The 15850-nt window shown below is 44.4% G+C and overlaps 1 protein-coding gene across 7 annotated transcripts in view; it reads left to right on the top strand.

Moving 5' to 3' along the window:
- The window catches only part of mctp1a (multiple C2 domains, transmembrane 1a), a 134116-nt gene that overhangs the window by 102088 nt on the left and 16178 nt on the right, over positions 1-15850 (top strand). For 5 of the 7 annotated variants that reach the window (XM_053420886.1, XM_053420880.1, XM_053420882.1 and 2 more), the window contains exons 16-17: positions 6856-6912; positions 13112-13210. In XM_053420886.1, coding sequence (XP_053276861.1) covers positions 6856-6912; positions 13112-13210 — 156 coding nt within the window. Of the gene's footprint in view, positions 1-6855; positions 6913-13111; positions 13211-15850 lie in introns of those variants that run through there. The other 2 variants (XM_053420881.1, XM_053420883.1) reach the window with 1 other exon arrangement.

The following is a 15850-nucleotide window of genomic DNA, read 5'->3' as shown; positions in this document are numbered from 1 at the left end:
CTCCGTTTGTCTGACTCCCTTCATCACACTGAACCTTTGTAACTGTCTGTGCTCTTTGCTAACAACGTCAGCAGCTCAAGATGTCTGCCTCGGTGCCTCTCGTTGTTGTTGTTTTGTCTATACAGTAAAGCCGCTGCAGCTGTTTGCTACTTTTTTCAGTTTAAACCTTGAGCCTGAGCCGACTGATGTTGGTGAGTTTGCGCGCATTAGATGGCACAACAGCCATGTAGCAGCTCCAGCTCTGTTTTTCACAGTGCAACAAACAACAAGACAGAATCATCTGTTTAAGAAGGACATTTACTGTATTTGTCGATATGCAGGTGGAACAAGTGACATTGTGATTTCCTCTGAAGAGCTGCTGGAATATTTGCGACTCAACTTGCGTGTTCGTTAGAGAACAAGTAATGTAGCTTAAGCTATCTTGTTATTAGACAGGCATGCCTCTGTGCTGCCGGTGTTAGGACACCGCACACGGGAATGAAGCAGTGGTGACCAATCGCCTACCATTCACATCCATTATATGTAAGAGAGTGGCGGAATAAAATATTTCACTTCCTGTGGCTAGACACATATGAAGCTTTGCCTGAAGTTCAATGTGATCGCAATAGCACCCACACTTAGTGACCCCACTTGGGTATCACTGGCTGTCTATTCAGGGTGAGCCATGTCGGAGGAGACCCTGATATAAGCTCTGTCGAACCAGCTGGTACTTTATGATGTTGTACATCAGGCTACAGACACAACTGATTCCTGTGTGCACCACATCTTTCAGCTGATCATCCTTTGCCTGCTTCACTTAGACTCACCCTGTACGAGCTATGATGCCGCTGCCCCCCATGTGAGATTTTTAGATAGCAGGTCGGCCTTCCAGAATCAGAGATGCGATGTGTGACACTAGAATATCGGCATCTCTGCGAGCTGGTGTCCCTGTCCCCTTTTACACAGTCATCGATTTGGCTCTGTGTCCACCACCGCTGTTGTTGGCGTAAAGGAGGAACAACCACCCTTCTCCCCTTCTCATGTTTGCGCCTTTACACAGAACATCGAGGTGGAATTAAGGCACAGCATTCCCGCCTTGGAGAGGCAGTTTAAAAGCAGCCAATCTTTTCCAATGCTCACAGATTTGGGGTTTCATGAATATGGAGCCGCCAATCTCACCCCCACCCCCTGCCTCCAGCTCTGGTAGCACCCTGGCCTCACCCCTATCTAGCCCCCTGCTGGGTGAGCCATGGCTCGGGCAGTGCAGATGGAAGGGCCCCCCTCCAAGGGCCGCGGCTCTGACAGCTTGTGAAGGGCCTGTGTGGGTCAGCCAGGCTCAGCTAGCAGCGCTTATCAGACACACGGCCCTCCCCCAGTCTGCAGAAACTGTGGTGTAGGCAATATGTACACGCACACTCACACACATACACATAAGCTCATGGACAGTGCATACCAAGTAGGGCCTTGAGATCCCCCAGCCAGCCAGTCGGCCAAACCTCAGCAGCTGGAGAGGTTAAAACCCCCTCACGTATCAAAGAGGAAGAGCAGCAGGAGGATGGAGGGAGGGAGGGGTAGAGGAATGGGAGAAAAAAGGAGGAGAAAGTATATCTTCATGTTCGCTGGGATGTCTGCCTTGGTGTCAATTCCCCCCGCGGCTGTCATTGGGAAGGTTAGGAAGGGAGATAGTGGAACTCAGCTCGGCCGGGGAGAGAGCGGAGCCAGTATCGAGGCGCTCAGGCGAATGGTGGAAATCCTGTGGCTATCCTTGTTCAGATAGTAGGTTTTTACCTTCCCTCTGTGGACCGTGCACTGGTGTAAATGTTTTTGTTTTCACCTCTCCAGGATCTCTTCTGGTATTAACACTAGCCTTGTTGGTACCAGTTGTCCTCATGGGAACCAGTATACCCTGAATGAAAGAGACAGCATTTCATTCCGGAGGACCTGGTTAAGGTCATGGGTGTGAACTGAGATATATTTAAGCTTATTTTGGGGTTAGTTGGTCTCTCCTCAATAAATCAGTGCCCCAACAAGGATAGCTAATCTAACCCTATGTGGGTGTGAATCTGTGTGTGCACTTTTGTTTTACTCCCATGAAAGAAGCATCCATCCCCTCAACTTTGTGTTCCCAGCTTGTCAAGTTAGGTTTAAACTCTTCTTTTGTCTCCATACACTGTAGTTAAGGATACGTATGTGTAGTGAAATATTTAGTAACCCTCGCTACTTCTATTATTTTACACATCCTTGCTTGTAGCTTCTGTTTAAAACTTGCTGTGGCTCTTGTTATTTTGGATCAGTTAGGGTCTATAGGGTAAAACCATACAGCTACAGCATCAAACTTCGAGTTCACTTTGTTATAGTTAAAGAAGTAAGGAGAAAACAATTTGGCATGAATCAACATTGGCCAAGACGGTGCTTCAGATAATGCACAGCTAAGAATGCTGCCCTGATTTACACCAATCAGCTACAATATAAAAAAAAAAATATATATATAGTGACTGTAGAAAAACTGTTAAAATGTAACATGAAATCAAATTACTAATATATATCCACAGATAAACATTATATCAATCAGCCACATCATCAGAACTAGTTCCCTTTGTTAATGTTAATTGACTGACAATGATCAGTGTAAGTTAAGGGTCTTAGAATCACCTTTATCATCTCATTCACCACAACACTACAGAGTCATTAGAGTGTCTTTAAAGCTGAAGGTCAGAACACTGATCTCTTTTGCCCCCAAGTGTGTTGTCTTTTTCCCTGAACAGACACCAGGGGTGCTGCTGTGCCTGAGTGTGCAAGAAGCTCCCTTTGGAGGCAAAAGGAAGAATATACACATTTTCCCCTCAGGAATCAAAATAAATTTAAAGTTATTATTTTTCAATTTTTAACGCTAACCTCTTGTTCATCACATCAGTTTGTGCAGCAGCTACTTCTCTCACAAGAAGACCTCAGATCCAAACTGCAAACTTTACAACTACATTACACTCTTCTTTGTTTTCAAATGTTTTTTAGTTTTGGATCACAGTAAGATTTCGCTCTCTAAGGCTGAATGTAGATGTGTACTGACATCAAAATTACAGTGACCAACAGTCCTGGTTAGCCTGGGAATGTCCCAGTTTCAAGCTGTGTGTACGAACTCCTGACCATACACCGCTAAAATGTCCTGGTTTTCAACACAATATACCACTAAATATTGATTACAGTATTATATTTGTTTTCTTCACTTACCCAGACATCTATCATGTTCTGTCCCACTTTGTTAGCATCTATTCAGCTATAAAAACATAAACAAGGCACCACATATCTGAATTCAACCCTGATTGGTCTGTATTATTGTGTCCGTCAGTTAACGTGCGGTTGCCCAGGCTAACCTATGAGTCAAAGTTAATCATAATAGACTTTGAAGGTGACAGTTCTTTCCCACAGAACCCGAGAGAAGCAAATAGTTTGAAATTCAGTCTTTTCCAAAGGGCTCTAATTTCTTTCTTCATAAGGTACCTGACAAAGACATGCTGCGTTCATGATGTCAATGGTGTTCAAAGATGCTCAGTAGGTGTTAAATGCTGGAATAATTGTCCCTCATCCTTATGAAAATACCTGATGCATGCATACGTATACATATGAATGTGCGGTACTCTTAAGGATCCTGGTTTGGGAGTTTGAAACTATCTTCACCCAAATAAAGATGCATGAAAGTGTCACAGCTACTGTTCTGTAGCTCTTAAGTACCAGTCAGCAAATTGTGTGGGAATTTTGGGATGTTATAATAATTCAATTAATACATATTATAATTATCTGTCGGAACATTCAGAAATTTTATTTGCCGACAGTTGAACTTACATATGTTTACACTGCCGTGTCCTGCTATGACGCAAACCTTCTTCCTCTGCTACTATACAAGCGTGCGGCCACAGCGCCACCTACAGTAAAGAAAAAAAGATAATGCACAATTGTTTTTTCCTTTTAATATTCCCAGAGATGTGTCCTTCGTGGATAGTTTTAGCACTGACAGAATAAACAGTGGGAGAGGATTCAATTTTATTTGTATCGCGCCAAATCATGACCAACATTATCTCAAGTCACTTTACTAAAGGCCCAGACTTACAACCCAGCTCCCAGAGTGATGTAGAGAAGTAGTTTGTTCAGGAATCTGAGCCAAAGCAACACAAACTTAAATCTTGCAAATCATCTGTATAGGACGAAGCCACTATGGCCAAACGGGCACATTCATATTCACACCACCTCCTGCACGCTCAATGTCATTGTAGTCACTTATATTCTTTGTGTGTATTTTACATTATAACCATCTTTGTATGTATTTACGGGGCACTGTGTAATCTGTAAGAGTAGCCCGCATCATCCCTGTATCATTTGAATAGGTCTGAATATGTTAATCCCCACCTCAGTAGATATTGAATTGACTGGAGCAGCTCTGCAGGCAGCGCGAGCTCCACGCGATCCCGTCGACAGCGAGGCTTTGATGCCGCAGTGTTGTAATGATAGTAATTCAAACAACATGATAATGGAGGGATAAGCAGACAAATGATATCATACACCAAACAGGTCTTAGGAAGAGAGGAAGAATAAGGCGAATAGAGCGAGGTGCAGGGAGAGGAAGACACAAAGATGTTTGGAATTCATCGGCTGCACCGAGGTAATTTATATCCTCCCTCACTGAGACAATAGTTTCAGTGCACGCATTTAGCCGTGGCAATCTTCAGGGCAGATGACATGTTCCGTGTCTTTTTATTTATTCATTTTACACTGTGTCTCATTGCGGGGAAACATGAGTTCTCCCTGTAACCACAGGCGATAGAAGGGAGAGAGCAGAGCGGAGAGCGCAGGGAGACAAACGACTCTATCATTCTCTCTGTCTCTCTAGGTCATGCTTCTCCAGCTAGCTCATGCTCATTCCCTTTGTTTAAAGTTGGGAGCGTGTGCCAGGCGTGCCCCCAGAAAAGCCTCCGTGTGGAGGAATCCATTATGTTTGTATTTTGGCATGGCTGAAAGGATTTGGGAGGAACCATGATGACTTTATAAACAGTTCTAGGCCGTTTGTTGGGAGATGCCAGAAGGCTTTCATTTTACAGTATCACGTCGGCATCTTTTTCGGCGGCTGAGCACAGAAAATTCCCCTCGCCGGTGTTTGTATGGTGGACTGGAGTCAATGTATTCAGTATCAATAAAGAGACTGTGAACTGTGAACAGTCAAGCTTATTTGTCTAGACAGTGATGGAGTCTTAGTGAAGTGGGAATAACTAGTTGTCATACAGTCAGACAGTTAAAACAAGGAGTGCCGTGCACACATGCGTAACACTTTGCCCTAGTGACTCTGAGCTATTGATAGAACCAGTACACAAACACACACACACACAAACACACACACGCTATTGACTCTACCCTTTCAACTCTGCTGTTCTGAACTCCTCTTTGTTTGTGTGGGAAGCTGCATTTACATAAGAGGCTTATGTCAGCCGCCATATAGTTTCCCCCCTTATTCCGATGAAAAACAAAAAGGACAAAAGCCATTGTCTTGTTAAGTAATGATTTTTGGATTTCTCCAAACTAGTCGGAGCCGTTCTGGAGGTGGTTAGGGGCTTGTGGTGATGTGGAGGCCGGGCGAAGGTTCGTGGGAGTTGGAGCTGGTACAACAATGGGAGCGGATGAGGGCTGTGGTTGACAGCTGTAAGGCTTATGATATGGCTGTTTGTTTATGTAAATTGGGAGTCATAATATGACCTCGTGGCTTTGATGGTTGATTGACAGAAAGAGGGTGGATAGGATTTAGCAGTGATCTGTGGGTCTTGTAGCGCCTTGGCATGATCGCAAAAACGCACAATACTCTACGGTAACCAGACACAATATCTGTAAACGCAGTGGCTCAACCGGATCTGATTGGTTCAGGGATTTTCATATTTTTCAGGACATTTGTGTAATTGCTTGTTTATACATAAAGATATAAGTGAGTTCTATATGATGGATCGCATTTTCGATGAAGCCTTTTCTTTTCCTACATTTCTGTGTCTCTTAATGTGTCAAGTTTTGTGAATGAAAAGAAAACTTGAAACTTGTATGCACGTTTGTAATGTAGTACAGTATATGTTTCCAAATGTGCTTTTCTGTTTGTGGTTCACAAGTGTGTTTTTTGCTTTATCCTTTGTGTTGTACAGTTTGTATCGTGGTGTCTCGGGGTTTCAGAGCCGCACCAGCTCCTGTTTCATCGGTTGTGGACCACTGGAGCACATAGTTGCTGTTCCTTGCGACTCGCTCTCTGTGCTGGAAGCTTCTCTCTCCACTCTTTTCACGGCGCATCGCTCTGTGAGAGCAGGCGAAGCGATAGATAGATGAACGTGTGGGCACGGGGAGGTCGGGGGTGAAAGACGAGTCCGAGGGTTGAAGAGGTCAGAGGAGAGAAGGAGCACATTCAGAGGCGGAGGAGCTGTGCTGCCTCGTCCCGCTGAATGGTGCCAGATTTAAATGCTTCTCTGCGCCGCGATCTGAGTGGATGAATAGACTTTAATCCTCGGCCCCGTTGAGATTCAAAGCCCGAGTCGTTTCCTTACATTTCCAGAAGTGTCAACACATTTGAACAACAGAACGTTTCTAAAATTAAATTCTTATTCAAACCCATTCTGAGGCTCATGACATATTAGCACACACCAAACCAATAGTTCCACAGCCCGTTCCATACTCATTTAAAGACTCTTGCCAGACATAAGCATAACCAATCAGCTTTAATATGCCTCCGCGGCTGCTCTGATGAGGTTCACCCTTGTGTTATCTAATGTTTATCTGCATTATAGCCGTTGCGTAAACATTTATATTTCTCGTTTCTCTTTCTTTCCTTTTTCCCCTTTTCCATGTTGCGACTGTCAGCAAGCGATGGAGGACCTGCTGGACGACGAGGATGAGGATTTTGACAAAGATGACAAGGTAATTATGTCTAGTGTCAGTGATGCTCCCCAACATAAACACGTTTTCACTCAGTCGCACAAACACACACACACACACACACGCACACACTCATTGGCACACTGCCTCGGGAGGGGTTGACACTGCTTCACGGACCGGAAACGCAAACAGACAAATGAAATGACTCCATCTCCCCCTCCCAACTCCTCCCCTGCTCCGTTATTCTGGCAGCCTGAGGCGTAAACACATGTTCAGAGATTGTACAACCTTTTAACCTTTTTTTAAAAAAGTTTTCTCTGTAGCTGGAACACATGGCATATTCCTTAGCCTTTTTTTTTTTTTACTTCTGTGGTGTCGTTTACTGCACCATCTTGTTTTTTCCCTTCATATAACACTAAGTTGAATTTACGTTTACCGACATCGACAGCTACCTGAGAACATACACCCATATAAATGCTTAGTTAGGTATTTAGGTCCATTCACTGCTCCTTTATGTCCCAGTAAAACAGCATCTGGGCTTGTCCAGACACTATCATGTAACAACAGGTGGCTGCTTTACTGCCTCTGTGCGTTTACGCTGTAGGACGAGCCACTGAAACAAATGCCAGTGGATAGGACGCAGCACCTTGTCAATGTTCCACTTGCTAATGGTAATTGCGCTGGAAAAGCTATTTATCCACACACTCGGTTGTCTGAGGCAAAAAATAATTCACTGTTTGATCCGACTGGAGCAAAAATCCTAACTTTAGCTTTTAAGTGAAGTTCAAACCGTTCACTGTGCAAAAATTCACAGTCTGGAATCTGAAATTACTCGAGCTGATACTCGATGCCTTGCAGCCGCACTCCGGCAATATGAAGGTTAGCAGGCTAAGATGTGGTAATTTGCCTGATCTGGCTTGGTAATCTTTTTGGAGCAAAACAATTACCACTACTGTTTGTAATGGTAATTGTCCAGGCCTTTGACCAGGAAATTTGATATTTGAAAATGATTTTAGCTCCAGGAGACAGTGTGGGCCGAATGAACTTATGCAACTGCAACCTCGCTGCAGCCTCTCTCCGAGGGTCGTAAGTGCAAGGAGGTAACGAAAGGGTTAAAAAGAAAGTGTTACAGTGCAGATGGCCAAATAGTCATCCCCGCCGGTGAGTCAGCCAGTCAGGCAATCAGTCAACAGTTGGGCGATGAGTGCACAACGATACGTGAGCATTACATCCTCTCCCACAGAGATGCCGAGGCAAAGTTTCATGGCTGTGAAGTTCCAAGGCTGAAACGTACAGGGGGTGGTGGGGGGGCCGCCGACTGAGGATATGCACCAGGCAACCTTGAACCATTTCTTCTTAACCCCTTTTTCACATCTGCCCTCCGCTGCTGCGTTTTCGGACCTCCTCTCAGGGAAAATAAAATACAAATACCGGCATTTGAAAAGCTGCAGATTATATGAAATACATTTTTGGACTTTCATATTGAAATGAGGTGCAGCGGCAGCTTGTGCAGCCGCCGTCAGATTTGGTGCCAAACTGATTATTCCACAGAAGACGGGCCCTGCTCTCTGCGCTCACACAGCGCTGGGATGCCGGATAGCGCAGCCGCCACAAAGGCTACAATTTACCAACTCTGGCTTCATACATTTTGATCTATTGCTCCCCTCGACTGTTTGCATTTCATTTGAGCTGTAGGGAAGTTGAAAGGGGGCATTTTTTCTTTTTTCTTCACCTACATCTCTCTCTCCTCCCACTCTCCTTCCTCTCTTCCTTCAATCGTCGCCTTCCCTGCATTGTTTCCCTTTCATTCTGACACATATTCTCTCTATCTCTCTTCCCTTTGCTCTCCCACCGGCCTGGTGTCGGAGAACAAATGGAGTTTCAAGGCTTAACAAATTTGTCTTTTTAACATTGCACATGCAGTCTTTTACATTGGATGTGAGGTAACTAGAGATTGTATGAGCAAGTATTAAGGACGGGTCAAAGGAGGCCTCTTTTATGGCACAGGCCTTTAGGGGAGAGAAGGAAGAAGAGAAAGGAGAGAAGAGGTAAAAAAGATTAATAAATGTGCCAAGGCCTCATTTTAATTGAACTTGAAGCATATGTTGCAAGTATGTACAATCTGTCCCAGATGTTTACTCCGACCATGTGCGGCTCTTCCCAGCGCACCACAAGGCAGCTATTAGCTGGATAACCTTTGCTCCAGAGGCTAAATGGGGTATTACATGGCCAAAAAGTAGAGCACCTGTTTTTCATTGCAGAGAGGACCCCTTGCAGGCTTTTTGCCTTGGATCACCACATGTGTTTTGACTTAACAGATTGTTGGGCAGACGTGGAAAGTGTCTTTCTTGTGAGCAAGCATTGATATTAGTCACTTAATCTCAATGAAAGTCCAACATCAAGACTAATTGATGGGGATGGCTCAGTTGTTAAAGCCAAACAGGCAGGCACATGACGGCTCGAGGAATGTCAGACATGAACCATTTTTTTTCTTCTCCTTCTCCCTGACTCCCCAGCGTTTTGTGTTTGAGTGTGTGTGCTGACCTTCGATGTGGAATGTGGCTCGATTCCTATTGCCTACACACACACACACAAACACACACATGCATGAAATATGCCCCAGTTTTTAACCTCAATTTTCAATAAAGACTAATTTTAAACACGGTGGCAGGATGCAGGTGCATTTCTTTCCGAAGCTCATTAGTGATGCAGTACATAGATGGAACACACAGAGTAAAAATGGATGCTTCAAAATAAAACTCTACAAATATGCCCTGTGAAAGTCAGTGGGCTACAGTAAAGAGGCTTTTAAGATGAATAGGGTTTTCACACTGTAGATTCAGATGGTCCAAAAGAACCACTTGGTCTTAATGCAGAACCCTTTTCAATGCGTGTGAGTGTAATGTAATGGTGGAAGAATCACTGTGTCACCAGCACACTGTCATTATCCTTCTCTGCAGTTTATATGCGTCTTCCTAATAGGAGATATTGAATGGAGATGAAATTATACACCGTTCCATTTTTTTCTATCTCTATTTTGGACGTGCTCTGAAAATGTATCCAATATGCTGTCGTTAAATACACCTTATTATCTGATATCTATATATTCATTATTCTCTCTCGCTGTTCTACAAGTAATACATGACTGAAGTTCAGTAACATCACAGTTATATTACTAGAAATAAAATCAAACACCTGAATGAAGGATTACTACCAGAACTTACTATTGACTTGGTCAACCTTGTGCCATGTTCATCTCCTTCCTAGTAACACTGATTATGTATTATTATAATCAGAGATTGGAGATTATTGACTTTGTTTTGGAAAATTATGTTGAGAGCATTTTCATCCATAATCTAACAGACTTTTATTGTGGCAGACATTTTGACTTGTCATGTTAGATGGAACACATTTGTACATTAAAACACAGGAAATGGCTTCATTCATGCAAATACCAGGGCCCTGACCCTGGGGAGAGGTGGAAAGCAACAACTGTCTATCGTTACAACCCCAAGATTTTTATTTTTACTTTTTCTGAGTTTTATATGTTTCCCCCTGTGTTTTTTCTGCCAATTCAATTTCTTCCGATTCAGCTTAAAATAATGAGAGAGAATGAGGTAGAGGGAGGTGCAGCTTTTCCAACCCGGTGCTATATATACAGGCTCCTGGCTGCAGGGGCTTCAGTGTGCAATCTAGCCTGTGATGTCTCCCTCTCACCTGTGGGGTGACCGTCCAGAGCTGGCATGAGGCAATCACCTGCGGCTCTGCATGGGTGCAACTGTTTGTGCGCTTCGATATGTTTGTGTGTTTGTGTGAGCGCCTTTGCTGGAGTGGCTCAACTGCCTCCCAGAGGAGAGAGAGAGAGGGGGGGCTTACTGGAAAAAAACGGAGTGTGTGTGTGTAAGAGAGAGAGGGAGAGACTGAGCGAGGAGATTACCCCTCACACGGTTGACTGGTCACTGAAGCGCTCGTGCTCCGCTCAGCTAGGCTCCACTAGCCTCAGGAGGACCTGACACCGATAAGATACACATTGCAATCATGTCCTGCTCACGGGCTTACTGCTCGGTGCACTCCTTCTCTCTTTCTCTCCCTGCGTCTATCTATCTCTATCTTGCTCACACACACACACACACACAAACATACACACACACACACACACACACACACACACACACACAAATGCAGCTACTTTCCTGTCTCCCGTTTCTCGCTCATTTTCCTCTTCCATCTCCCTCACGTGCACAGTGGATGGTAAACGCAGAGTAGATATTATTCATTAGCTATTATTGATCTGTACAATCTGAACTTTTAACCATTATTAAGGCCAATTTATTTACCCAGTTCTTGAACAGGAATCAGCAATTACATTTTTTTTCTTCTTCCAATTTGAAGGTCAAACCACTTTCCACGACTACTTTGGTCCCTTTTAGGCATCGGCTTATTAATTATGTCACGCGGGGTCATGATACCATTCTGAAGAATTGAGGATAGATTTCTGTCGTGTATTTACATCTTACATGACATTCAATTAATAGTCTCAATGTGGTAATTAAGCAAACCCCTGGTCACAAAAAGGTTACAGTAAGTTTGGATGCACATCTGGTGGAGGCTAATGGTGTTTTCCTTATCGCTTGGCAGTCTTACCGATGACTCCGCTGTGCACATGAGACTGAGAATACAAGATCCTCTCTGTTTCTTCATCTCTCCTGCCAAACGCTCGTCTTCATACCCCCCAATATCTCTTTATCCCCCTCATCTGTACTGCCGAGGCAGCCGCTCCGCCCTCTGGTGCGTTCCCTGTAGATATGACTCATGCACACACATGTTCACACACGCACAATCCCACACGTGTGTGTTTATTAATTGGCTATGGGATCAGCGCATTTCACCACTTCCCATCCTGCAGGCCTGCTTTTTAACATACATTGTCTGTCTGTTGTCTCCCCCCCCCCCCCCTATCTATCTCACAGCTTCCTACTTTTTCTCTGTGTACCATTAAGCGAGCGCCTCGAGTGCCTCTGCTCTCCGCTCCATGAAATGTTAAATAAGGCACACACTTTAACTCAGTGTGAATATGGTTAAAACAGTTTTTCCCCCGACTTATCTCCAGATAGCATACGGCGCCACGCTGCACCTTCCCCGAGCCCCGGCGCCCCCCTCTCTGTCCCAGTCACGGCACTGCGCTGATCGGGTAGTCAGATAGTGACTTGGCATAATTTAATTGGACTAAAGAGAGCACTGGGAATTATATCAATGTTCTGCAAAAAAAGAAAAGAAAAAGAGTGTGACTGCAATTCTGCAAATGGTTCTGGGGGGAAGCTATTGAGCGGGGTTGTCCTCTGGTATCAAGGGGGTGTTCTCAGAAGCTGAGGGGGGGGGGGGGGGAAAAAGTTTGAATGTCTGTGTTCTTTTCTTCTCGCCGCCTGTGAAGGATGAAAAGCGTCACGCTGTAAAAGATGCTTTTGACTTTTCAGCTTCATTTTTTTTCCCGTCTCACTTTGTGTGTGTGTGTGTGTGTGTGTGTGTGTGTGCTTTTTCCATTGTTCAGCAGAGACGCTGGTAGGAACTGCATTTTAATCATGTTTGGCTAATAGAGAGAGGCATGAAAACAAAAAGGAGGGTGAAAGAGGCATGCAGGGGCATTGTCTCTCTATGCAAAACACACTGCATTGTTTGTTGGTTTTTCCCTCTTTGTTACACACATACATCAGGTGGATCATCCCTTACTCTTTCTATTCCCCCCAGATACACATCTCTTGCTTTGTCTTCTGCTGTCATCTCTCCCTCATTCCCCGACTCCGTCTTTCTCTTAACACTTCTACTTTAACTCTTTTTTTTTTTGTTATTTAAATTCATTTTTTTCCACTTTGACTCTTTTATTGTAGTTTTATTAAGTATACCTGCACTTTAACACCATTTACTGAGTATTTACTCTCATTGTTGATATATTAGACTAGATGTTCCTCTGCATATCGCTTTATGAAAGAATTCACCAAATAAAAGCCTCACGTGGCTTTTAAATCCATCCTGTTTGTACCTATCAAAAACAAAAGTCTAAACAAAGGTGAGTATTGTAAAATGCCTACGTTTTGGTGGGAGACAATATTATACACACACAATGCACAGCCTTGTTTCTTCAAGACCCCACTTGTGAAGCATCCAGTATTTTTTTCTCTCTAACCCTTTCACCTTAATTTCTATGGGTTGTAAAGAGAAAATCTCACTGTAATCTATCCACAAGGACCCTAAACCAGGCCCCTGGGAGGATGGCTGTGATAAAAACCATATCCTCGAGGATATGTTGGCTTCCTGGCACTTTGAGTGGATACGAACGATGGTGGTAAGTGGGCATGTGTGTGGCTCTGGCACTTGACTCCTGATGGTGTGTGTCGCTGTTTTCCGGTTTCCTATTAGTTCATCGTCTGTCCAGCGGCCTCTGTCTACGTCTTGTCGGGGGTTTGTGTCCACAGCACCTGTTCCCTGTCCGCGTCTCAATTAACACCCACGCACTGCACGCTCGGCCCGCAACCTCAACCCCACCTCGAGGCCTCCGCCTGTGCCTGCTCACCAAGGTGATGGGGACCTTAGTGGAGCTCCAGCATGGAGGGCTGCGTGTTCCTGTGTGACTTCCCTGTGGCACTGTAGACCTTTTAGACTGTGACGTTAGGGCTGTAGATTGAGGTGTGACAACTTTGTTTCTTCTTGTGGGACTTCTGGTGTCTGGGGTACTTCACGGGTGACACTGGGATTGACTTGAGAGTATTTGTACTTGTGTTAAACATTTAATTGTAAATTGACAGGCACCATAGGGGAATCAAATCTCGTAGTAGTTTATTGTACTTTTATTTTTGTTGCCAAAAATAAACTTTTAGATTGAGATATTTTTTAAAAGCACTAATTACATCTCTCTCAGATATAACAGTTGTTTTCACACTTTATAACCCTTATAATCTTCTAATGAGTTTCAGAGCCCTAAGGGGATGAGTGTGTGTGTGTGTGTGTGTGTGTGTGTGTGTGTGTGTGTGTGTGTGTGTGTGTGTGTGTGTGTGTCGTGGATTTGAACACACTTTTTCTAAATAGTTGCTCCAGAGACAGTCAAACTATCTCATATTACTAAAGCAAATCCCACTGCTCATTATGCCTAATGCAGCAATGTCTTCTCCCCCAACTGTTATTGTTCTGAAACACATGCACACAAGCGGCTGAAGCAACTCAACTTCCTGTCTGATGAACTATGCATCAAAGCACGTCGACGAGCACTCGCTGCACTGTAGGTGAGGAGTTCTCATGCGCTCTCATCCGCCCCAAAGTAACTCTCTCCGAGACTCTCACCGGATAGGATGTCGAGGATGGCACACGCTCAGCCCTCCCGGCCTCTCATTGGACGGAATGTGGAGCACAACACTTGACAGCGGTGTCGTCTGAATTTGAAAGTCAGACATGCAAGGAGGCAGCCGCCACCTTTTCTTTTAACAAGAGTCATAAATCTGTAATGAGCACAGAGAGGATGCATATTTTATTTACTTTTTTGAAGACGTGATCCCTTCACTTCATAGCGATGCACTCTCGCTCTGTCGTTTTTTTTTTCCCCTTTCCAAAACAGAGTTTAAAACAGTGGCTGTTACAACAGTTTCTGTCGCCTGTCTCCCCGTGAACATGGAGCTGTAATTAAAAGTATGGCAAAGTTTGCAAGTTTTACAGATCAAGGTGATGAATCAAATCTAATTTAACCCAAACAAGACCAAGATATGATTTAATTTGTTAAAAAAAAAAGAATTAAATTGAAAATAGAATATATTCTTGTGGAGGCATTTTCCTCCTTACAGAATCAAAAAAGTATGTATCTTAAAAATACATTTCTGACATAATTATCTATATTCTGCACCGTATCTAAAGACACAAAAGCCCATATGTTCTTTCCCTTTACTTTTTCTGTTGTAAGTCAGCACAGACGGAGACACTGAGACAGACAAATAGACAGAGCAGTCTGACAGACGGATGGGGGGGAGATGGGCTGGAGCTGCTTAACCAGGCCAACAGAGGACAAGAGTAATGTTGTCCCATTCATCACACACTGCCAGGCATGGATCCCGGGGAAGGAGAGAGCAGGAGCAGGGGAGCAGAGGTGAGGCAGGGTGGGGGGGGGTGCAGGGGTTGGGTGGCATTCAGCAGGAGGTGAGGAAGGGGAAGTGATCAAGTGCAGAAGGTACAGGGTGGCCGTCGTGTGTGTGCGTGTGTGTGTGTGTGTGTGTGTGTGTGTGTGTGTCATGGCCGACCTTGAGCCTGATGGAGTTGCTGGTGTGGTGGAGGTGATGGGAGGCCCCCGGGGGTAGATGGAGGTTGGAAAAGATGATCAGCGGCAAACAACCTCCCGTCACCCAGACACATTAGAGACGTGCACACAAGCGCACACTCATAAAACCGGAGACCTTTCTCTTTAGAAGAGGAAACAGAGGTCAAACTGAAAATAAGTCACCACCAACACCTCTGCCTTTTATTCCCTCTTTCTCTCGTCCCCTCCATCCCTCTCTTTTACATACGTGTATATTTATCCTCGCTATGGGACTGGGCTGGGTGAAGAGATTAATTAGTGCTGGAGAGCGTTGTCTGTCCGCTCCACCTTCAGCTGACAGTCATAGTGCAGTTTGACTTTGGCCTTGTCGGCGCAAACCTTCAGCCAACAAAGATATTCTCATAGAAATCTTTGTGTTCCTCTGATACACACAGAAACACTTCCTAAGCTCTTCCCTCACATCCCCGTGGGCCCGTGGGAGAGGGCACGCCGCTCCACGTCTCCTCGTGGCCTGATGAAAGCCAGGAGGACAGGCAGCGCATCTCAATGCTCAGGATAAACAGATATTTATGTGTTTGTGATCAAAAAAAGAGAAGGAGGTGAAATAGAGATGTATTCCCCCCAATTCGCTCGTGGATTAGGTATTGTGTTTAATACATAAAAATCTTATAATCAAATTAACATCCG

The sequence above is a fragment of the Pleuronectes platessa genome, chromosome 4 (assembly GCF_947347685.1).
Source record: "Pleuronectes platessa chromosome 4, fPlePla1.1, whole genome shotgun sequence".
In the NCBI taxonomy this organism is placed as follows: domain Eukaryota; kingdom Metazoa; phylum Chordata; class Actinopteri; order Pleuronectiformes; family Pleuronectidae; genus Pleuronectes; species Pleuronectes platessa.
The sequence above is the reverse complement of the archived record's forward strand: the minus strand, read 5'-3'. Positions and strand labels throughout refer to the sequence as shown.